Genomic DNA, 23,012 nt, shown 5'->3' with positions numbered 1-23,012 from the left:
TTATTTCTGTAACATGCAGTACACACCTTATTTGAGTGCCAGCCAGTAACTGGATAGAGGAAGGAAATGTACTCTTGCAGCTGTGAGGTTGCACAATTACATTTTCCCTCCCACAGGCCTTTACACTTTGTGCACCTTTATTTCACATTGTAACTTAAAATTCCAATGATAAAAGCATGCATGAGTCTCTCAGTATCTGTCTGGGAGAGAAACTGTTCCACTTTAGTTATATTTCTAAGGTGGTAAAAGGTACCTTTAGACTTATTCTTGAATAGCTGGAGCAATAAGTGTCAATGGTAGTCTTCAGTGTATTGTTAAAAATGTTAACTAAATCATCAGTAAGTATCTACTGGTAGGGATGGTGCAATTTTAGTAATATGATGTGTTGTGCTATGTGATCTTATTAAACATGCCATCACAATGTGTCAAATAAATCTTCTCAGTTAATGTCTTCCAGTGTTATTGTATGTCTAACCAGACACCTTAAGTGAGCAGTTTCCTGTGAGATCTCTTTACATATGCTCGGATTTGTCTTTACTGAAACTTGTAAGCTTCCATCAAATCTACTTAAAAATTAAAGTAGAACTGGACGTCAGAGCAAAATTATTTCTGAAAACTGTAAGGGGTAAAATTATGTCTCTGCATTTTCACTTCCCCTGCCAGGAAAAAGTGAACACGGTGGCTAGTCAATCCGATGTGTTTTTTTGTTTTTTGTTTTTATGTGGTCTATCAGGCTACACTGAGAATGTTGTCATAACATTACATTACATTACATTTAGTCATTTAGCAGACGCTCTTATCCAGAGCGACTTACAGTAAGTACAGGGACATTCCCCCCGAGGCAAGTAGGATGAAGTGCCTTGCCCATTTTGCACTAGCCCGACTCCCTAACCGCTCAGCCACCTGGCTCCCCTTAAATGCAAAAAATCAATCAGTCAATTATCTCTGATTTAACATTTGAGAAGGTCACCTCTCCAGCCTTTAGGGCTGCAAGTGGATAAGTATAGTTACATTTCCCCAAAACAGATATTATCAGTGTGTGGCCGAAGACAGTCCAGTTATGCGTTGCCAACAGTATATCACTGTGTCGATATACGTGTTGACTGCATTTATCTTTTCCGTTGCCATGTCACAATCTTTCCCATTCCTGTTCCATGTCTTAAGATGTAAGAAGTTTCGGTTCCCGAAACGTAGACTTCTGTTTTTTTCTATTGATGGCTAGAAACAGTGGAGATCTAAAGCAACGAGTAGAATAGATTTGCATGTGTGTATATGTGATTCTATGAACGTTTCAGGTACTCAGCAGCTTACTTGTTAGCATGGATTCCTTGAGTGCAACGACAGAAGACTATTGGGTGAGTGATGTTTGACCACTATCTTATGTATGGCTGACTATGGTTAACCATCTTCCAAAGTTATCAAATTGAATGTAATTGCCATGATACTTTAATGTAGTTCTTCGTAGTTATACAAATAATACAATAATCAACCGAATGACTAACTTACAGACTGTTGGACTAACCAATAGATAAACAAGCTGGTAAACAAAGAATCTATCAGACCAAACACTGATGCATCAGGGGAAATCGGCTGGAGGAATTCAACTCTACTAACATTGTCTCAGGCTTATAGGCATCCCATAGTTCTCTTCATGGATAACATACATACATGTATGTACCATACATACATGGTACCATTGTACACATGTACAGGGTCTCATATCTAGAGACACCACATTCCATTACATATATGGATGTTCTTGAAGCTCCCTCCGAACCACTTCATTCACACTTCAGTCTGCCTACATTATAGGCTTGAAAGCCTTCAATACCAACTCATAGGAGAGAGATAGAAAAGTTAGAAAAGAAATATGGATGCTCCAATTGTGATCCATACTGAATAGCCATACTGACCTTGTGACTAAATAGATGGATTATTCCATATTTCAAATCAAGTAATTGATTATATTTTTCATATCATAGAACAAACATAGATCAAACAGAAACATTAAGTAAACTTCTTCACATGAGCTCAAAAGAAAGTGAAGAACTGAATTGAACCTTTTCTAGATTACTAGATGAATGTTATTGTAAAGATCAGGGTTGCGGTTACTGCAGTAGACCTAATTTACTCTTGATGGAACCCAAAACTAAATTTTAACTGTAGAATGCTGTCTGTTTAGACGCACATGGTCTGCCCTTTTATAGAGGATGTGACTGAAATCAGCATTAGTAGCCTACAGGCACCGTTAAGTGTATTATAAAGCCTGCTCAAAACGTTCTGAAAGCTTACTTTCAGAATTGTGATTTATTTTTAACAGATTGGAGAAAAAGCCTAGTAGTGCCTGAACCAGAATACCAGTACCGACATAGACGTATACTTGAATAAACTTCCTTTTAGGTCAACAGTGATTGGGTGGCTGGTTAACTCTATATTGTTCTTTCTTTTACCAGCCAGACGACTATGACTACAGCAACTCTCCAGGCACTGACAAGTCTGCTTCTCCTTGTTTCCATGACGACATCTGGGGCTTCGGACGGAGCTACTCCCCAGTAGTCTACAGCATCGTCTTTGTGCTGGCGCTGGTGGGTAATACACTGGTCCTGTGCGTTGTCCGGCGCTACCGCAACTCCCAGAGTGCCGGGGCCTGTTCCTACTCCCTCACGGACACCTTCCTCCTTCACTTGGCGATCTCCGACCTTTTGTTGGCCTTCACCCTGCCCCTCTTCGCTGTCCAGTGGGCCAAGGAGTGGGTGTTTGGCGAGGCAGCCTGCAAGATCTCCGGTGCCCTCTTTTCCCTCAACCGCTACAGTGGCATCCTATTCCTGGCCTGCATCAGTTTTGACCGTTACCTCGCAATCGTCCATGCTGTCAGCACCGGCTGGAAGCGCAACACCTGCCATGCCCAGATCGCTTGTGCGCTGATCTGGACAGTGTGCCTCGCCCTTAGCGGGGTGGACATTGCCTTCAGAGAGGTTGTGAAGGGCTCAGGCCAGAAGGAGTTCCTGGTCTGCAGGACCTGGTTTACTCAGAGCACCATGCAGTGGCAGGTAGGGCTGCAGCTGGTTAACTTGATGCTGGGATTTGGGCTCCCCCTATTGGTCATGTTGTACTGTTACATCCGTATATTCAAGTCCCTGTGCAATGCCAGTCGGCGCCAGAAACGGAAGTCCCTTCGCCTTATAGTCTCCCTTGTGTCTGTGTTTGTGTTCTGCTGGGCACCTTTCAACTGCTTCCAGTTGGCGGACAGCCTGCAGAAGTTGGGCGTGATAGGTGAAGTAGGGTGCCTGTTTGGACGTGTAGTGGACTTTGGGACAATGGTGACCGAGAGTTTGGGGTTATCTCACTGTGCCCTAAACCCCCTGCTGTATGGCTTTGTGGGGGTCAAATTCAGAAGGGAGCTGGCTAAGATGTGTAAAGAGTTACTGGGGAAGAGGGGTTGTCTGGGGATGGAGGGATGGGGACCGAAGAGAAAACGAAGAACTACCGTCTCTTGCAGTTCAGCCGAGAGCGAGAACACGTCTTACTTTTCTGTCATGGTGTGAAATCAGAAATGAGGGGTTGTGGGGGAGAGAGAGGAAGTGGTTTGATAAAAGCTCAAAAGGAATACGGATGGATTTTGTAAGTAACAAAATGGAGGAAACAAAACTGTCTTGAGTGAAAAGGTTACACCATAACCTACACAAGTTTCTCAAAAAAATATATTCTTATTTTTTCAGTTTCATTCAGGATTATTCCATGGAGATGTGACTAGGGCTGGTATTTCTCTTACTTTTCTAAAAAGATAATCAAATCATGTATTCTGAAACTTTGTAAGAAGGGTGATGACTGATCTGAGAATTGTTCTAAAAGTAAACTTTTCACACTCAATGTCTGTTTAGTCAAGTGCGATTTCATATGGAAGGCTACACATGAACAGCCATGGCAATGTTTAAGCTAAGTTTAAAATGTGTTTGTCAGATTGTTCAACTATAATTGATTTGAAATGCATTTTCTTAAATAAAAGCTTTATAAAATAAGGAATTGTGTTCTTTGTGAATACTCAACATCTGTTATTGTATGTACTCTAGCAGTAGCATCCAAACAGTAGCTCTACCTACCAATGCCATGCCAATGAATGACATTTTTTCTCCTCTGAGTTTTTCTGAGAGTTTTTCCTTGTCTTCCTTGAGGGTTTAGGTTGGTTGAGGGGCAGTTCTATGGGCGCATGTGAAGCACTCTGTGACATTGCTTGTAAATAGGGCTATACAAATACATTTAGATTTGAATGGGTATACATACAGCATAAAGGCTTTCCTGCGTTGCCTTAAGTACACCACTGGTTAAGGAGAGTTGCCGCATAAAGACAGACCTTAACTTCTTTGTCAGTAAAATACAATGAACGTCCGTTTTATGTTATTCCATTTCAAAAGAGTATCACAATTAGGCTACATTTTCCATAGCATTTATACCAGGGGCGTTTTTTGAGTTCGAAGAGACTAGGGTTTTAGCCCAGACACAGACCCACAGTACCCCTAGCGCAAAAGGTTTTATTTGACCAACATTCGCCCGCACCCGTAATCGAAAACACCACCTCAAAGATCTCATGCACAACCACTAACGGCTAATCCAACAGAAAGCTAATTGGTCACCGGCGGGTGGCGTATCGTTCAACCGATCTGTAACAGCCTCAGGGAGGTCACATTCTGACGACAACTCTCAGGTTTGGAAGTGAAAAAAGTTAGGACTTTCTCTTTCTAAACATAGCGCACGATTGACTTGTTTGATATGCGGATAGGCTACGCTGCAGGCATTTGCGTTACCCCTTAAATGAAACCCGTTCTCGACAGATCATTTGTCCTTATTCTACAGAGAGAGCTGGTTGACAGAATAAGCAGCTGAACAACTTGGTTAAAGTAAGTGGAACACAGGCTGTCTTTCAAATGTTCGTTATTAAGTTATTATTTCTCTCAACATGAATAGCTACTGTTTCACTCGACTTTCTGTACTTGTGGTATGTAACCCGATAATGTGTGGACACTCTTTAACAGGGACACTGTATACTTTCCGGTCTTTTTATTCTTTATGTTTCATCAGTGCTGACATCAACAACATGTGAGCTGTTTTAAATATTCCGGAGTTGCCATTGTTTGAGGACAAACCCTTCTCACTCGCTGCTGTCATCTGTAGGCTACAGTAGAGCTGAATGCAGACAACCTGTTTGGCGTGTTTTACAATTTTTTTTCCGTTCCTTGTTTAATTTAGAGACTCTTATACGACTGGTCTTCTTTTGCACCACTTTTTCTTACTCCTCCACAGAATGACAGACATGGACGTGCATTTGGAAGGGATATTTCAACAAAACGGCACGGTCGTTTATGACGACAATTATGAATACAAGGATGAGTGTGTTCCCGAGGAGGGAATGGGCTGGAAGCCGATCTTCCTTCTGTGGTTGTATGTCCTGTCATTGGTTCTGGGCCTGCTGGGAAACGGAGTTGTCTTTTGGATTATGGCCCAGAGGAGACGGAGCTGGACCTTGACAGACACCTTCATCCTGCACCTGGGTGTTGCTGACTGCCTGCTGCTGCTCACGCTGCCGTTCAGGGCAGCTCAGACCTTTCAATCTCAGGAGTGGAGCTTTCAGCAGCCCCTCTGCAAAGTCACTGGTGCCATCTTCAATGTAAGTCAATGGTGGGATTTGAACCACTGATTTTCTGCTTGACTGGTGTATGGAACAGGGAGGGCCAGAAAGGAGTAGGCTAATATAGGGGGTGATAAGAGCTCATATTATAGGGGCTTAGAAGTTGGTTTAAGACGTTCTCCAAATGGAATGGTTTAGGCACCACTGTGGGACAGAGTTAAATTGAACAGGAAGGTAGTGAGAACACACTGCATTCAGAGTCTCTATACCTATCTACATGCGCAATTGAAACGTGAAGGTGTTTCAAGTAAATCTACCATTTGTGGGAATAGACATGGGCAACATCCTTTTGTTTGTTCTGCCTTTTCTCTCTAATCTCTAATCTGTTTATCTCTCGTACTCACTAGCTTTCACTCTCTCTCTCTCTCTCTCTCTCTCTCTCTCTCTCTCTCTCTCTCTCTCTCTCTCTCTCTCTCTCTCTCTGTCTTGCTCTCTCTCTTTCTCTGTCATGCTCTCTGTCTTGCTCTCTTCTGACCCTCCCCCTCTCTCTCCAGATCAACATCTACTGTGGGGTCCTCCTGCTGGGTGGAATGAGTCTGATGTCCTCCCGCAAAGGTTCCTGGGTGGGTCACGTCACCTGCGCGTGCGTGTGGCTCATCTCCACCCTCCTCTCCGTCCCCAACTGGGTGTTCCTGGGGGTCGTCACCAGCCAAGGCAGAATGAAGTGCGGCCCTAGCTACCCGTCAGACTCCTGGCACCTGGCGTCCCGCCTGCTCTACCACGCGGCCGGCTTCCTGCTTCCCTCTGCCGTCCTGCTCTACTGCTTCACCTGCATACTGCAGCGCGGCTGCCAGGTCCTCCAGAAGCACAAGGTGGTCAGGGTCATCCTGGCCCTGGTTCTGGTCTTCTTCCTCTGCTGGACGCCCTACAACATCACCCTCTTGGTGGAAACCTTCGGTGTGAAACCAGCGGAGCCTTCAGAAGGATCCTGCGAGTGGAGAAGGATAGAGAGCGTTGTGGAGGTCACCGCTGCCGTTTGCTGTTTTCGCGCCTCCCTAAACCCTTTGCTGTATTTCTTGGTGTGCGGGAACTTTAGGAGGGTGGTGTTGCAGAAGCTAAGGAGACAGAAAGGGGCTCATAACAATACGTTTCTGTGGGCTTCGTCTGTGACCGAGCAGACTTCACCCAAGGAGAATGGGGCCTTGAACCAAAGTCGTTTTCAGCAGGAACAGTCCATCCACTGCTGACCTGAAGGGCGGAAACAGAAACCCTATGACTAACAGTGACAGTGGTTAATCATACTGGGTCTGTACTTCAGGTGATGTCAGAGGGTCATGGGGCCAGTGAGTGGATTGTCGATACTGTGTCACAATGACAGGGTCTGTTCTATACTGCGAAGGCTAGTTTGTTATATCTGGCTTGTGGCCTTTTTTACTGTAATGTAAAGATTTCAAAGATATTTTAATTAGTTTGTGCTATGCTTTTTTTTAAACACATTTTTGTGGTTACGGATTTCTTTGAATTCAGAATGGTTATGTATTATGAATTGTTATATGAATATATTTTTTCAATTATTGTTTTATTCACCACTTTGAAGTGGCGAATAACATTATTGCGCCACAAATATAAAATTAATATAATAATTTAAAGGAAAGGTTAATGATGTGATATGCACCAGAAGATAATTAAATAATTGTTACAGTGTTATAGTTTTATTGTATGGTACATCTAAGTATATGTCCTGTTGTGATTCCATATAAGGACTTTCTATTTACTCTCTAGGTATATTGGAAATGTCCCGTGTAAATATTCAGACCGTACTGGGTACTGGGGAATTCCCAGGGTAGTTTTAGGCAGCTCAGCTCCCTAGTTACTCAACATCAGGCCCTGGGACTTCCCTCCAGACACAAGTCTCAGACACGTTGTGTTAAGACAGTCTCTTGTTGCAACAGGAAGGCATTTCTGGGCCTTTCTGCAGATTCTGACATCATGGGTCAGGTGATGAGAAGAGAATATGTGGGAGAATCGAGGAAAAAAGCTTCATTTGCTGGCCCTGTGCCCGTTATTACAGAGTGAGTATCTCTGAGGGCCGTCTGAATGCTTGTGTCTGAAAACAAACGCTTGCTTTGTGCACTCAGTCCTATAGTGTGGGAGACAACAGAGGGAAGGAAGCTAAGGGACTGGGAGGGGAAACATTCAGAAAGCTATCATTGGATGAAGATTGTAAGCTGTGATGTGATTATCTTTAGTCTCAGGGCAGGTCTGGTCTAGTCAGTGTTAGTGTGCAATGCAGTATTTAAAGAAAAAACGTCCATTTGTCTCTTACGTGCAAATATTTCCGATAAATGACATCAACCCACACGTGTTTCCTGTGTTCTGTGTGTTCAGTTTCTTTGAAAGTACAATAAGTAGGCCTGTGTTTTTTTCTCTCTCAGTATTGTAGCTTAAGTTTCCAGATACACAAATGTATGTAGTATGAAATACGACTGTCCAGCTCCTTGTGCTGGAACTATTTCTTTTTTTCGTTTTCCCATTCCCAAGTCTAACATGACAGATTTATGTCAGATGTCAAAATGACTACTTCCTGTAAAACTAAAGTTTCCATTTGGAGATGAGCAAGATACATATGCATAGTTTTGTGATGGCTGAAATATGAGATATATATATGTTGGTAGTGTGATGTACACACACTGTGATCAACATGCAGATCTGTGCTAATAACTGTAGTTTCCTGTGTAACCTTTTTGTCACGGCAACATATTATGTATTATTCAAATCTGGAGAGAGAGAAGGATATTGCTATCTTGGCCCTGTCGCAGCCCACATTATACTATACAGCATGAGATAAGGGAATATTATCTAATTATGTTAATTTTCTAATAAATGTATGGTTGTGGTGGATGTGGTGTCCCAATGTGTTTTTCATACTTCAGATCATCAAGTAGAAACTTTGTCCTTGCGTAACCATGGCCTGACTTCCTGCTACAGCTCGGTAGCAGGGCCTATTGTGCTTGTGAGAAAGTGCTTGTACTTTCAACATGGAGAGGGAGGTGCTTGGTGAGTCTCTGTTGACTTTGCTATGGTTCCTGTACCTTATGTGTACATGGCCAGATACAGACACTTCGCAAACATACACTGCTCTGTATAGACTGCAAACGTACACTGCTCTGTATAGACTGCAAACGTACACTGCTCTGTATATACTGCAAACGTACACTGCTCTGTATATACTGCAAACGTACACTGCTCTGTATATACTGCAAACGTACACTGCTCTGTATAGACTGCAAACGTACACTGCTCTGTATATACTGCAAACGTACACTGCTCTGTATATACTGCAAACGTACACTGCTCTGTATATACTGCAAACGTACACTGCTCTGTATATACTGCAAACGTACACTGCTCTGTATATACTGCAAACGTACAGTGCTCTGTATATACTGCAAACGTACACTGCTCTGTATATACTGCAAACATACACTGCTCTGTATATACTGCAAACGTACACTGCTCTGTATATACTGCAAACGTACACTGCTCTGTATATACTGCAAACGTACACTGCTCTGTATATACTGCAAACATACACTGCTCTGTATATACTGCTCATGTAGAGGTTATTCTCTTTCAATGTGCCAGAATGTTTCTACTCAACAGAACAGTTGCAAGAGATGATGGATTTCAGGCCTACACAACAACATTAACTTATAAAATATAAGTTATAAATAATGTACTGCCTGTTAGTTCCGGAGACTGCTGACCCTATCCCTACATCTCAAAGTAGCTCATGACAGTTTAATACATCATGTGGATTGATACTGTAGTTAAGTGGGGATTGATACTGTAGTTAAGTGGGGATTGATACTGTAGTTAAGTGGGGATTGATACTGTAGCTCAGTGGGGATTGATACTGTAGTTAAGTGGGGATTGATACTGTAGCTCAGTGGGGATTGATACTGTAGTTCAGTGGGGATTGATACTGTAGTTAAGTGGGGATTGATACTGTAGCTCAGTGGGGATTGATACTGTAGTTAAGTGGGGATTGATACTGTAGTTAAGTGGGGATTGATACGGTAGCTCAGTGGGGATTGATACTGTAGTTAAGTGGGGATTGATACGGTAGCTCAGTGGGGATTGATACTGTAGTTAAGTGGGGATTGATACTGTAGCTCAGTGGGGATTGATACTGTAGTTAAGTGGGGATTGATACTGTAGTTAAGTGGGGATTGATACTGTAGCTCAGTGGGGATTGATACTGTAGTTCAGTGGGGATTGATACTGTAGCTCAGTGGGGATTGATACTGTAGTTAAGTGGGGATTGATACTGTAGCTCAGTGGTAGAACATTTGGCTGCAGATCCTTATTGGAGGTTCAAAATCCCACCTGTATAAAAATGTCAATTACATGAATACATCTAATGCTGATCTTAGCATGTAGAATGTCAATCAGTAATGCATTTGCAGTGTAAGTACTACAGGCCATATAAGCCACACAATAAATGAAAAAACACTGAGTTAAAAACAGTAGGAAAATATAACTTTATTGGACAAGTCATGAAAAAATACATATATCATCATAATTCACAAATTTACGAAGTCGGTTTTACAAAGTCATAATTCCAGGTCACAAAAGTTAAATTATCTTATAAAAAAACACAAATTTGTTTTGACAAAGTCAAATCAATATACTGTACTTATTATCTTATAAAAGGTTCCTAACACATACATAAGGAAGGAACTATCTCTGAAGGAAAAGTTAAAAGAAGTTTGCTTTATGACTTTACACAACAATGCTACAAGTGGTTTCTGGTTACAACCTCCTTACCCTTACTACTTCTTCGTATCAATAAGGAAGTTAGAATCGGACAAAGGTCAGATTATTATCATATTTATAAACTGGAACAGTTGGAACAGGTCACCAAGCGCTACGGCGCCCCTGCAGCCGACTCTCTCTGTCCCCCTTCTCTCTTCGCCACTCTCAAATTTACATTTACATTTTGTAGACGCTCTTATCCAGAGCGACTTACAGTAAGTACAGGGACATTCTCCCCGAGGCAAGTAGGGTGACAGGCCCAAGGACACAACGTCATTTGGCACGAACCAACAACCTTCTGATTAATAGCCCGACTCCCTAACCGCTCAGCCATCTGAACCCCAGCAGTGTACCTCAAATGGCGAGAGTGTTGGATGTGTCTCCGGACCACACAGAGCTCCTCCTGCTGTCTGTGGTTCTCATTCCTGCCCCGATCTTCATCTTGCAGCCCAGCGACCTCAGTATGGCCAGCAGGTGGCGCCGGAACGTCACCCCCACGAAAGCATACACCACCGGGTTGAGACTGCAGTGGAGGTAGCCCAGAGAGGATGTGGCTGAGAGGGCGATGTCCAGGCTGGTCCTCGTCTCGCAGGTGTCCTTCAGGGTGTTGTTGCTATGCAGCGTGTCCACCATGAGGGTGATGTTGTAGGGCGTCCAGCAGAGGAAGAAGACCAGGACCAGGGCCAGGATGACCCTGACCGCCCTGTGCTTCTGGAGACCCTGGGAGCCGCGCTGCAACCGCAGCAGTATGCAGGAATAACAGTAGAGGAGGACGGCGGAGGGAAGCAGGAATCCGACCAGGTGGTAGATCAGACGGGACGCCAGGCGCCATTGAGGCACGGACTGACCGTACCCCAGGTAGTTGTGGACACACTCTGTTTTGTTCCGCCTGGTGTCCTTTACAGACTGCAGGAACAGCCAGTCTGGGATGGAGAGTAAAATGGAACAGATCCACACGAATGCACAGCTAGAGTGAACCACCCAGGTTTTTTTGCGGGAGTACATCTGCGCAGCGTGGATTATGGACAGGTAGCGGTCTAGACTGATGACGGCTAGCAGGAAGATCCCGCAGTAGAAGTTAATCTGGAAGGATAGAGATGGAAGGGAGGTCGTGAAAGAGGAGGAGACGAAGAAAGGTCGACGGAAAAAGACAAAAAAAATGTTAGGTGGGAGCTTGTGCTTGAAAAAATTAATAGAACAACCACTTGTGACCACAGGAGTTAATGACTGATAGTTTCTACAGGCCTTGGCAGGGTTTCCCAGATTCGTTAAGAAGCTCTTAACGCTAAGAGCTTCTTAGTAACGTTCTAAGAACGCTCTAGAACGCTCTTAGAACGCTCCTAAGAAGCTCATAGCGTTAAGAGCTTCTTAACGAATCTGGGAAACCCTGCCCTTACCTGGAAGATAGCGCCAGTAATTTTGCAGAGCGGCGTCCCAAAAGTCCACCCCTCAGTTTGAGTGGCTTGAGCCGCCCAGAACGGCAGGGTAAACAGCAGCATGCTGTCAGCTATGCCCAGGTGCAGGATGAAGGTGTCTGTCACGGTCCAGCTCCGCTTCTTCTGGGCCAGAATCCAAAAGACGAGCCCATTTCCGAGCAGGCCCAGGACCACAGCCACAGAGTACAACAACGGGAGGAAGACTGCGTCAAAACGCATGCCTTTGGTGAAGTCACACACCTCTCCTACACCGCAACACGTATCTCCTTCACTATCATTGAAGAGGTCATATGTGTAGTTTTCGAAAAACTTCTCAAAGTCTTCAGAATCCATTACAATCTTTTCCCCATCCATCGGGATTACCTGTAAAGTGATGTAACATTACAATTAACTCGCAAATCACAATAACTCACAAACAGTGTACACAGGGCTGGACTGGGACAAAAAAATGGACCTGGCATTTTTGCTCAGACAGGCCCACCACAATCGGACGGACACCAACCAATCGGACACCAAAATTTTTTTTTTTAACCCTTGTGTTATCTTCGGGTCATTCTGACCCATCAGTCATTGTGACCCACCGTCGTATTGCGACAACTTTACCGCATACAAAAACAAAGTGAAGCATTTTCTTTTAACCGTTGGGCTGTCTCAGACCCCCCACATTGCGAAGGTTAAAATAAAATTATTTTTATTTGTTTTTGAACGAATTCATAGAATTTCAGTGGATTTTGTCATTGTTGATGATGATGATTACTATTGAATACCGTATATTTTTGTATTATGATTCCTGGGTCATTGTGTAGTTTCAGTGTACCAATATAGACTCTGTGTGAAACCACATGCCGCATTGAAAGTGGGTCGACAGCATACCCCTCCCCTTCAAAAAGAAGTTGAAATAAAGTAAGCCACTTCAAGGTTGCTGAAGGTCCACAGCAACATATGTTTCTTGTAAGGTTCCTCTAAGAACAAGCCTGTGAAAACGTGACCACCTTGCAGGTATGTAAGCAGCATTGTGAATCCGGACTGGTTGACATAATGTGAAAATGTAATAGTGCTAACCTACAGCACTTGATAAATTACATGTGGATTGAAGGGTTTTACCACAGAAAGATCATCTGTCAACTGAAATGTCATGAAGTCATAATGTAACTTTAGGCAGTTGGATGGAATCATTGGTAGACAATCATACAAACACCAAGAAATTTAAGACCATTTAGCACACTAGAATTGTGTTGAGAGTAGTTGTCTATTATTGATCATAAAACCGGTGAAGGAAGCAGCTGAAATTAGCAGCAGCAGCATCTGTTCTGCTCAAACTACTTAGAAAGCTAACTTTTTTTACTTTTTATTTTTTTATTTTTCTAACTAATAGACTGTTCCTCCTCATACAGCAAGTCAACGGTCGTTGTTGTGAATACTTCTTTCCACATGGTATTAATATGTTCCCATAATCTTTTCTAGCCTAAAACTAAAGGAATGTCTTCAAGACAGGGCCAAAACATATATTAAATCACTTTATGTATGACTGTCTGACTTCAGAGCAGAGACCACATTCTGAGCAGGAAGACCGGAGATTATGTTATGTCTTTCAAAAATGAATCTGAATGGTACCTGTGAATATATCCCACTAAGCTATGTAGCAGGCTGCCACACTATTTGAAATTAAAATGAATTGTATCTACAAAGAACTCATTAATTATCATGCAAACAAAATTGTCAATAGAAACCCTTTAGCAGGAATTTACAAGTTTGGTTTAGGGTAATTGGAAATTAGTACAGAGATACTAGATTATAGTGAACATTTATTACCGTTTTAAACTTCTTATTGTTGTATATTTTGCTGTAGCTGTAATAACTTTGTGACAGCTTAAAGTGATGCACCAAGCAAGTAAAAATTCTAGCAATACTGACATGAATTTTGCAGGTGTTATTTCAATATGCTAAATATGGCAGATTAAATTAAATGAATTCAGTAAGCACTTACCAACATATTATTGGACCTTGATGCAGTGTTGTACAACAGGTGCTCACGGAGAAACGTTTTCGTCACTTGTGATACAGATGTGTGCCATGGGGGGTTAGGAGGGGAGGGGGGTGGCGGTGACCGGGGGGAAGGTAAGTGTTCAAAAAAAGGAAATAGACAGTATGGTGTTTATTGAAATTCTCAGTTAAGAGAATAAATACTAAAGAAAATAAATAAACTATATACTAATAAGTACTTAATTCAGTAAATGTATCAATATATTTTATTTCACTAGCTATGCACACACACTCCTCCACATGTTTTTGTGTGTGATTGTATGTTTAGTGGATAATTTAGAAGTATGATGAACAGTCATAAAAGAATGTCAGACAGAAATCACAAAACACAGGTAAATGTTCCAAGTTATTATTATACATTACTGTAATAAATTGCAGAAATGGCTTGGTCTTCACGGATGTAGTGCTCTCGAGAAATGATTAATCTCTAACCGCATCTCAAGCCCATTTCCACAATGCATGTAACCTTTGTGGAGTCAGTGTGTTTCGTCTGACTGCATCACTGCAAGCCCTGTTGTCCTCAGCTCATAGGAGTCTACACTGCAAAACCCAACAGCACATCTTACTAAACAAATCCAATAAATGTAACTTAATATTTACAGAAAAATACATTTACTCAACTCCACCTATGATTATTGAACCTTGAATATTGTATTGTGAGAATTACTGAATGTGTTTGAGCTCAAGTAGGGGAGTATGGGGAGTCAGGTGGCTGACAGGTGTCAGGTGGCTGAGCGGTTAGGGAAGCGGGCTAGTAATCAGAAGGTTGCCAGTTCGATTCCCGGCCATGCCAAAATGACGTTGTGTCCTTGGGCAAGGCACTTCACCCTACTTGCCTGGGGTGGTATGTCCCTGTGCTTACTGTAAGTCGCTCTGGATAAGAGCGTCTGCTAAATGACTAAATGTAAATGTAAGTAATTTAACTTAGAGGAATAGAGCAAAGTTTCATCAGATAGACTAATATATATGTTCATATAAGTGGGTAATATAAAGACAGTGATTTCCAGTTATTAAAAATGACTTTGACAGAGAAATAAAACACATTGCATATGAGGGGGGGTCAGATGGCTGAGCGGTTAGGGAGTCGGGCTATTAATCAAAAGGTCGTTGGTTCGATTCCCCTCCGTGCCAAATGACGTTGTGTCCTTGGGTAAGGCACTCACCTACTTGCCTTGGGGAGAATGTCTTTGTACTTACTGTAAGTCGCTCTGGATAAGAGCGTCTGATGTCTAAATGTGAAATGTGAGTTCCAAGAGCTAAGTTAGTCAATTTGTTGACTAAGAACCGATCTGCGGGAGTTACGTAAACTTAAGTAATGTAAACAACCCATGTTGCGCGTACATGGAGCCTATTGCTCGTAAGAATAATAGTTTATGTAGGATTAACACATTTGTTACGAGTTAGATTATTTATTATATGTTTAGATTTAGTATAGGTGTAGTCAAGAGGAGCAGGACCAAATAATTATAATGTACCTGTATCTGTATTTGTAAAAAAAATACCATAAAACTGTCAATCAAAATGTTTATTACTCCAATGTGCCTCGATTTTCTTTCTCCCCATTTCATTCAAACACAAAGCCCCTCTGATCCGAGTCGGTTTCACAGTCTGTCTTGTGGTGCAGGCAGTTGTGCAGAAGTGTCTGAAACGTGTTTTTAACACCTTCTGCTGCAGAACGCTGCGTCCTGCACAGCTGTGGTAACTGAGGCGAGCGGTTGATGAACCATTTTGCATTTGGGAAATGAGGCAGGGTTCGTTCTCGTTCTCAGTCCCCATATTACTAGCAAAGATACACAATCACATATATACTACTTGTATGCCCACACGCACACACTTGCAAATGTATTGCTTCAACTCTTACTGACAGTAGGTGACATTATAACTTAGCGTCTTTGAAGAGAGTTATAGCAGATTCTGTTTCATGTTTTACTTCCTTTCGTATTGCCATATAGCCAGCCCATATTTTACACCCTTTTAATACTCTGTATGGTAATTATCACATTTTAAACAGCATTCCAAACTAGAGTTATAACTGAACTTTCTCTACATATACATTTACATTTACATTTAGTCATTTAGCAGACGCTCTTATCCAGAGCGACTTACAGTAAGTACAGGGACATTCTCCCCCGAAGCAAGTAGGGTGAAGTGCCTTGCCCAAGGACACAACGTCATTTGGCACGGCTGGGAATCGAACTGGCAACCTTAAGATTACTAGCCCGACTCCCTCACCGCTCAGCCACCTGACTCCCTACATATAGATTAGATCATAACCGATAACCATTTTCCAGACAACTAAAGTTTGTTCCTTTTTTTGAATAGAGAAGTAGACTGTTGCAACCACTTCCAGTCACTTCCCTTTACACATATGTGTTTTACAGTATGTTAAAAAACATACATATCTGAATACAATACAATATGTTTGTTAGGTTGGGGTACAACTACTAGATCATACAGAAACTGAAACCAACAATAATGTAAAAGAGAAACCAATTTAAAGATGTGCATCTTCCTAAAAGAAAGTTCTATTGTTATAGTTCACAAAGGTCCTCGGTAGCAATACTACACATTTACATTTAGTCATTTAGCAGACACTCTTATCCAGAGCGACTTACAGTAAGTACAGGGACATTCCCCCCGAGGCAAGTAGGGTGAAGTGCCTTGCCCAAAGACACAACATCATTTTGCACGGCTGGGAATCGAACTGGCAACCTTCAGATTACTAGCCTGACTCCCTCACCGCTCAGCCATCTGACTCCCTACTATACAAAGAAAAACAAATTAAATAAACTAAAACAATGGTATTTGTCAAAGAATCCTCCTTACACTACATCTATCCTTTTGTGTATGTTTATGTCTACCATTCTCTTAATTCTTAGACATGGGCCACAAGAAAGGTTTGACATCCTATCTACCACACTGTAGTTGTATTTACAATCAAGATATGACTGTAATAAATGAGGTAGTTTGGAATAATGCTTGCGTTATTAAAAGCCATGTCTGCGACTAAATATCACCCCCTGATAATAATGAATTCTTCTTTTGTGTAGATGTCTGGGTTCTGACACAAAAAAAACAATGGTTTAATGGCCATCTCACCTACCTACGACTTACGTGTCACTTAAAGGAGATTAAAACCACTTTATTATATTAACCCTTGTGTTATCTTCGGGTCATTCTGACCCATCAGTCATTGTGACCCACTGTCGTATTGCGACAAATTTACCTCATACAAAAACAAAGTGAAGCATTTTCTTTTAACTGTCGGGCTGTCTCAGACCCCCCACATTGCAATGGTTAAAAGAAAATTATTTGTATTTGTTTTTGTATTGGGTGAAATTGGGTAAACACAACGATGGTTCGTTGTGAACCTTTGGGTCATGTGACCCGAAGGCAGCACGAGGGTTAAGATCTGTATATGTTTAGTGTTTTGCACCTCCCTGCCACAGTAAATTCTGTGTTTGTATAACATACATGGCGAATAAACCAAGTGTTCACCACTCATCACTTCTGTGTTGTTTGGTTTGTCTGACACACTAACACTGTCACACACAGTTATCATCAGTAACTTTGTGTTCTCAAATTGGTTGCAAGAAAAGTAAATGCGTCACATGCAGTTTCAGAAGGTTTTTTTATGCAGCACAGGCCCAGTTTCTCTTTGCCACTTTCTCTGCAGCCACGTTCAACATCAGCAGGTTACCAAAGCAGCATACATAGTAGAGGAAATGTTGCCATTTAAAGTTCTAAGCATTATTTGATTTTGAGACATTTTGCTTACTGCCAGTACTGTAGCCTTGTTATGCTTGACAACTTTAAGGTTGATGTTCACAACTTTTTTGTCAGCTTTGTGGTATTAAAAAGCATAAAAGAGAGATCTGTCCTCATTATAATAAGAATTTGAGTTGATTTGGGCATATATATTGTTATTTGGCAAATGCATCTCAGGTGATGTTATGGAGTAATCCAAAAGTAATGTAACTAGTAGTGTAACTAGTTACTTTCAGAAGTGAGTAATCTAGTAAAGTAAAGCATTACTTAAAAAAAAAAAACTAGTAATGCGTAATCTTTTACGTTTGAGTAACTACCCCAACACTGATGTTCACTACCTATTCTACAAAGAGTTTGTAGTGTAAATAATATGATATAAACACTTCTGACAAGCATGGCTGACAAAGTAAAATACAACATTGGTAACCCTAACCCTAATGACCTCTGATATTTAAAATGATCATAATTATCTGTCTTGAATTCTTTATGAATGCTAGGTCATTAGGACATATGTTTTATTATATATATACTGTACTTTCTTCACTGACTGCCAAGTCAATAACAGATAGGAAAACACTTGTTTCAGTTTTAGGCTCCCTCTGCTGGATAAAACATGAACAGGTTCAATAACTAAGACAAGTAATATGGTAACAACAAGATTTTGCACTGAACTCGCCTTCCTTGGTTTTCGCTACCACATCGCAAAAGGTCATGTAGACTCGAGAGAGCGGAAATCCGCGGAGCGAGCAGAGTCAACCTATGAGAGCGTGCCATGCACTTGTTCGCAGCTACCTGTACAACTCTCGGTGGCCGAATTTGTGTGCGAGTACTTATATCTTGCGAGTGAGAAGTTAATATCTGCGCGTGTGAAATAATATAATACGCCCCCGACTTTTGCCATGAATTTAACAATGTCGTAGCCTACACAGAGCCCCATGGCTATGAGCGATATTCTTATCATACACAGCGTTCCTACAACTCCAGTTCCACTAGGGGCAGTACTAGGTTTGTCTTCCCATATCGAGATTCAGGAAGGAACGCTGTCTCGAAATACAGTCTCCTACTAGGTAGGGTAAGTAGACCGATCATAATTGGTAAATGTTTAGGGTACGATAAGAAAAATCTACAGGGCGAGACACCAGTACCGCCAACAAAAGGAGCTTTTGTGGTCGACTGTCTGCTAATTCAGTCGGCTATTCTCTTAATTTGAAAGTAAAAAACTTTACGCTTTCCTTCGAAGGGCCTACACCGAGAGCGATGGCAGAATGTGCGTGGAATGAAGAAATGTCTGAGGGTCCTTATCTCCTTCAGGAGGACCTCACATGTCCAGTCTGCCGGGAGCTTTACCGGGAGCCTGTTCTACTGTCCTGCTCACATAGTTTCTGTCAGGAATGTCTGGACCATAGCTGGCAATCAATAACAGGTAACAAGTGCCCTGTATGCAGGAAGAGCTGCGATGGGGAACAACCTATCTCCAACCGTGCGCTAAGAGACGCTTGCGAGTCTTTTCAAAAGGAGAAAGGCTGGCGGGCACCATTCGCCAGTACAGAGGCTCAATGTAACTTGCACCGGCTCGAGTTTCAGCTGTTCTGTATTAAAGACGAGGAGCCCGTGTGTGTTGAATGTGTGACACTACATCGAACACACGAGCTTCTGCCACTCAACAAGGGGGCGCCATTCTGTAAGGTTAGATACGCTGACTCATCCTGTTCTTGGTTACCCGCTGAATTATAGTTTTACCGTTTTATTTATTTTCAACTGTATGGGCGTTGTTAAACGTGTGCTGTTTTACAGGATGAACTGGGTCTCAAAGTAACCATTTTGGAGGATAAAATTGAACATTACTCGAAGATAAGAAACAAGTTTTCCACCACAGTTGAATACATCAAGGTAAACGTAGCTCCTTGGTTATGACAATGAAGAAGTTGCCAATCCTCTTTCGCATTCCATAAATGAAATATGTTCAAGCAGGATTTCCTTCCTCATTTAGAATACATGATGTCTACACTGTTTTGACAGTTCGTTTCGACTCTTTAACAGAGATGGCAAAAGTACACACATCCTTCACTCAAGTAGAAGTACAGATCATGTTTGAAAAGACTAATCAAGTACTCAATGATGCAACCTTTTTTTGTAACTTAACAAAATATATATATTTTCAACCTTTAGAAACGTTTTCGTCAATTTTTTCTTTCGAAACAGGATTTTTTTTTCATTGGTCCAAAGGTTGAAAAAATATTTGCCAAAATATTTGCGGAAAAAGGCAAAAGTCAGATGGCTGAGCGGTGAGGGAGTCGGGCTAGTAATCTGAAGGTTCCCAGCCGTGCAAAATGACATTGTTTCCTTGGGCAAGGCACTTCACCCTACTTGCTTCGGGGGGGGGGATGTCCCTGTACTTACTGTAAGTCGCTCTGGATAAGAGCGTCTGCTAAATGACTAAATGTAAAAGAAAAGGTTGCATCATTCGAAAATATTTTTTCAAAAATATTAAAAACTTTTTTGGGAAAACGTTTTTCTCCACACAAACAATGAAAGGTGATCATGCCACCAAATACCTATTAAAACTAAAGTAAGGAGCCTGGCTTGAAAATGTAAGGATTAGAAGGTACAGATATTTGTGTACAAAATGTAAGGAGGGAAAGTAAAAAGTTGTCAGAAAAATAAATAGTGAAGTAAAGTACTGATACCAGGAAAAAAATCAATTGAAGTACAGTTACTTCCCATCTCTGCTCTTTTAAAGGGTGTTTCTTATAGCTTGGCATTTGGTCTGTTTGTTTGGCATCACTATATACATGAATTTGCAGCAAAGCAGAATATCAACACTGCTGTCGCCGATTTCTTCCAGAGTCAGGCCCTTCAAGCAGAGAAGCAGATCAAGGCTGAGTTTAACAGGCTCCACCATGTGCTGCACGCCGAAGAAGCCGCCAGACTCAAGGCTCTGACTGACGAAGAGGAGGAGAAGACGGTGACCGTGAAGGAACATATTAACCGGCTGACCAGGGACATCGCCACTCTCTCTGAGCTGGTCAAAACCGTCAAGAGGGAGATGGGGGCTGAGGATCTACCTTTTCTGCAGGTAACATTGGCTTCTGTAGTGATTTATTACTTTTTGTGATTTATTCACTCGTTGACTGGAGTGTAAAAAAACGTTTTGGGTTTTACATTGTTGTTGTTTTTGTGTTTTTTTTTTACAGAATTTTCAAAACCTAAAGGGAAAGTGAGTACTTTTCTGCCAAATATCTCTTGATAATGCATCCGTGATGAATCGCCTTTTAATGGATACATCTTTATGAAAAACTCCAATATTGCACATTTCTGCAGAGCGCAGTGGACAGTTCCAGACCCTGAGTATCCCTCACACATTCTGCTAGACATGGGCCAACATGTCGGGTCGCTGGGCTACAACATCTGGAAGAACATGCAGACTCATGTCAAATCCTGTGAGTGTAACATGTGGTAATAGTGCTGTCTCAGGCATGGTGATGGACATTGTAGTTATTGTATGTACTTACCCAAGTAAGCATAGGTAGGTATTCAGGCCGCCCGTGCCAGCCAATTGCTAGTGTTATATAAAATTGAGTCGGAGACAGAATATCTTTCAAAGTCAAGATGGCTTGGTGGTTTATTCAGCAAGGCAGATGCAGCACACTCGGAAGGTTCAAAAGGCACTCACATTTCCTTGGACATCTTCTTATATAGACAGATATGAGGCACAATCCCCCGCCCTGCCCCTCAATATTACACAACCTTCTAGAAGTTATATAACTTGGCACAGCCGGGAATCGAACTGGCAACCTTCAGATTACTAGCCCGCTTCCCTAACCGCTCAGCCACCTGACTTCCCTGTTCTGGTTTGATCCTGTTACTGAGTGTAATTTTTAACTGCGTAGGCCTCAGTCTGCCATCTAAGGCCCCAAACTCTGACCTTATGTATACTTCACCGGTTGCCACCCTGCCCAATAATTGATTTCCCACCACACTAGCTATACGTTGGCGTAGTTGGTAGTGGTCGCGCATGAGGAGTCGGGAGGTGGCGGTTTCGAACCCAGGTGCATCGTTCGAAACATCGGCCGAGTGTACCTCCGACGGTGGCACGGCCACGTCTGTTACATAAGCAGTTGGGAGGACGATGTCAGCTGACTCTCTTTTCTATCCTCTCATTCAGTCCCTGTGGTGATGGATCCTAACACAGCCTCTCCGTGGCTCTCGATGTCTCCCGGCCTGGACAGCATACGGGACAGCCCAGAGCGCCAGTCTATGCCGGACAACCCTGAGAGATTTGATCCCTGTGTCTTCGTCCTGGGCGCTCAGGGATTTTCCTCAGGCAAGCATCGCTGGGAGGTCAACGTCGCGGACAACCCCAAGTGGATCCTGGGTGTGTGCAATGAGTCTGTGGCCCGTAAGAGGAAGTTTACCGTGTCCACAGAGCGGGGTGTCTGGACTATCGGGGTGAGCAAAGGGGTGTACAGTGCTCTGACCCCCAAACGCACGCAGCTGGTTGTGGAAAGGCGACCTGAGACGATCAGGGTGAAGCTCAACATGGATAAGGGAGAGGTGTCGTTTTGGGATGCGGTGTCAGGAAAGCACTTGTGTACTTTCACACACAAGTTCACGGAGAAGCTGTTCCCCCTGTTTGGCCCTGGGCTGCAGAGCACTCCAATGTCAGTTCTCCCCGCCAAGGTGGCTATACATACCTCATGAGGAGGCTGTCTGAATGAGAGTTCAAAAATAAGTGATTTCAGTCTGCTTTAGTTATGCTTTACATATTTACATTGGGTGCTAAAAATGTATGAGTGGCCTTGATCTTTTCTTCATTCAGAAATATTTTTTTGGGGCAGGGGTTTATTTTCTAATGATACATTTGATTACCGTTTGGGTATTGTATATTTAGCTCTGATTTTTCTAATCAAGTTGTTTGTAGTGAAATAGCCTACATAGTCTGCATACATTACTATCACTTTAAATATCTATAAATTCTCATAAGCCCTTTAATTGCTTCTGGATATTGCAATATCTATAACATCCCCTAGATGCTGACTTTCTAAATGTCTTTTTTAACTGATGGGTTGTATGGATGAATGAATAAAGTAATCTATATCTATGGAAGTATGCCAACGAAAATATGATCGATTATGTTGACGTAATTAGATGCCATAATAAAATGCATAGATCTTTGAATATATTGGTGCTCTGTTGTGATTTCATAAGGAGGCACAGACAGTTTCTCTTAAACACGTAAAAATCGAGAACCATTGTCAAGATCTCCGCTGGAGGGCAATGCTGAGATTTGGGGTATAGAGCTGCCCAGCACAAAGGTATACTTA

General features: G+C 42.2%; 4 protein-coding genes across 6 annotated transcripts; 3 read left to right on the top strand and 1 right to left on the bottom strand.

Moving 5' to 3' along the window:
• Positions 1 to 1,208: 1,208 nt before the first annotated feature.
• On the top strand, positions 1,209 to 4,011 carry cxcr3.2 (chemokine (C-X-C motif) receptor 3, tandem duplicate 2). The gene is made up of 2 exons (XM_062465642.1): positions 1,209 to 1,355; positions 2,454 to 4,011. Exons 1-2 carry the CDS (start codon positions 1,320 to 1,322, stop codon positions 3,543 to 3,545), a joined length of 1,128 nt encoding a protein of 375 aa, XP_062321626.1. The 5' UTR covers positions 1,209 to 1,319; the 3' UTR covers positions 3,546 to 4,011.
• Positions 4,012 to 4,764: 753 nt separating this feature from the next.
• On the top strand, positions 4,765 to 7,985 carry LOC134023485 (C-X-C chemokine receptor type 4-B-like). Its single transcript, XM_062465645.1, has 3 exons — positions 4,765 to 4,895; positions 5,299 to 5,662; positions 6,178 to 7,985. The coding sequence occupies exons 2-3, from the start codon at positions 5,300 to 5,302 to the stop codon at positions 6,868 to 6,870; spliced, it is 1,056 nt and encodes a 351-aa protein (XP_062321629.1). The 5' UTR covers positions 4,765 to 4,895; position 5,299; the 3' UTR covers positions 6,871 to 7,985.
• Positions 7,986 to 10,161: 2,176 nt separating this feature from the next.
• Positions 10,162 to 13,950, bottom strand: cxcr3.1 (chemokine (C-X-C motif) receptor 3, tandem duplicate 1). The gene is made up of 3 exons (XM_062465640.1): positions 13,865 to 13,950; positions 11,839 to 12,240; positions 10,162 to 11,524 (listed from the first exon to the last, which is right to left on the bottom strand). The coding sequence occupies exons 1-3, from the start codon at positions 13,868 to 13,870 to the stop codon at positions 10,796 to 10,798; spliced, it is 1,137 nt and encodes a 378-aa protein (XP_062321624.1). The 5' UTR covers positions 13,871 to 13,950; the 3' UTR covers positions 10,162 to 10,795.
• A 4,648-nt stretch (positions 13,951 to 18,598) lies between these two features.
• On the top strand, positions 18,599 to 22,858 carry trim35-28 (tripartite motif containing 35-28). 3 transcript variants are annotated; one of them, XM_062465634.1, is made up of 7 exons: positions 18,599 to 18,755; positions 18,929 to 19,374; positions 19,483 to 19,578; positions 20,534 to 20,764; positions 20,883 to 20,905; positions 21,010 to 21,128; positions 21,854 to 22,858. In XM_062465634.1, exons 2-7 carry the CDS (start codon positions 18,946 to 18,948, stop codon positions 22,387 to 22,389), a joined length of 1,434 nt encoding a protein of 477 aa, XP_062321618.1. In that variant the 5' UTR covers positions 18,599 to 18,755; positions 18,929 to 18,945; the 3' UTR covers positions 22,390 to 22,858. The 3 variants fall into 3 exon arrangements, with proteins under 3 accessions (XP_062321618.1, XP_062321619.1, XP_062321617.1); XM_062465635.1 differs by having other exon boundaries at positions 18,648 to 18,760; XM_062465633.1 differs by lacking the exon at positions 18,599 to 18,755 and having other exon boundaries at positions 18,772 to 19,374.
• Positions 22,859 to 23,012: the final 154 nt, after the last annotated feature.

Source organism: Osmerus eperlanus, chromosome 7 (assembly GCF_963692335.1).
Source record: "Osmerus eperlanus chromosome 7, fOsmEpe2.1, whole genome shotgun sequence".
Lineage (NCBI taxonomy): Eukaryota > Metazoa > Chordata > Actinopteri > Osmeriformes > Osmeridae > Osmerus > Osmerus eperlanus.
Note: the sequence above shows the minus strand (reverse complement) of the source record. Positions and strands in the feature narration are given on the sequence as shown.

Bases quoted from the DNA above. Each gene is read 5' to 3' on its own strand.
- cxcr3.2 (XM_062465642.1), top strand. From the start codon at position 1,320: ATGGATTCCTTGAGTGCAACGACAGAAGACTATTGG. The intron at 1,356-2,453 runs GTGAGTGATGTT...TTCTTTTACCAG, and splicing joins CAACGACAGAAGACTATTGG to CCAGACGACTATGACTACAG.
- LOC134023485 (XM_062465645.1), top strand. From the start codon at position 5,300: ATGACAGACATGGACGTGCATTTGGAAGGGATATTTCAACAAAACGGC. The intron at 5,663-6,177 runs GTAAGTCAATGG...CTCTCTCTCCAG, and splicing joins TCACTGGTGCCATCTTCAAT to ATCAACATCTACTGTGGGGT.
- cxcr3.1 (XM_062465640.1), bottom strand. The intron at 11,525-11,838 runs GTAAGGGCAGGG...CTATCCTTCCAG, and splicing joins TTACTGGCGCTATCTTCCAG to ATTAACTTCTACTGCGGGAT.
- trim35-28 (XM_062465634.1), top strand. From the start codon at position 18,946: ATGGCAGAATGTGCGTGGAATGAAGAAATGTCTGAGGGTCCTTATCTC. The intron at 20,765-20,882 runs GTAACATTGGCT...TTTTTTTTACAG, and splicing joins AGGATCTACCTTTTCTGCAG to AATTTTCAAAACCTAAAGGG. The intron at 21,129-21,853 runs GTGAGTGTAACA...CCTCTCATTCAG, and splicing joins GCAGACTCATGTCAAATCCT to TCCCTGTGGTGATGGATCCT.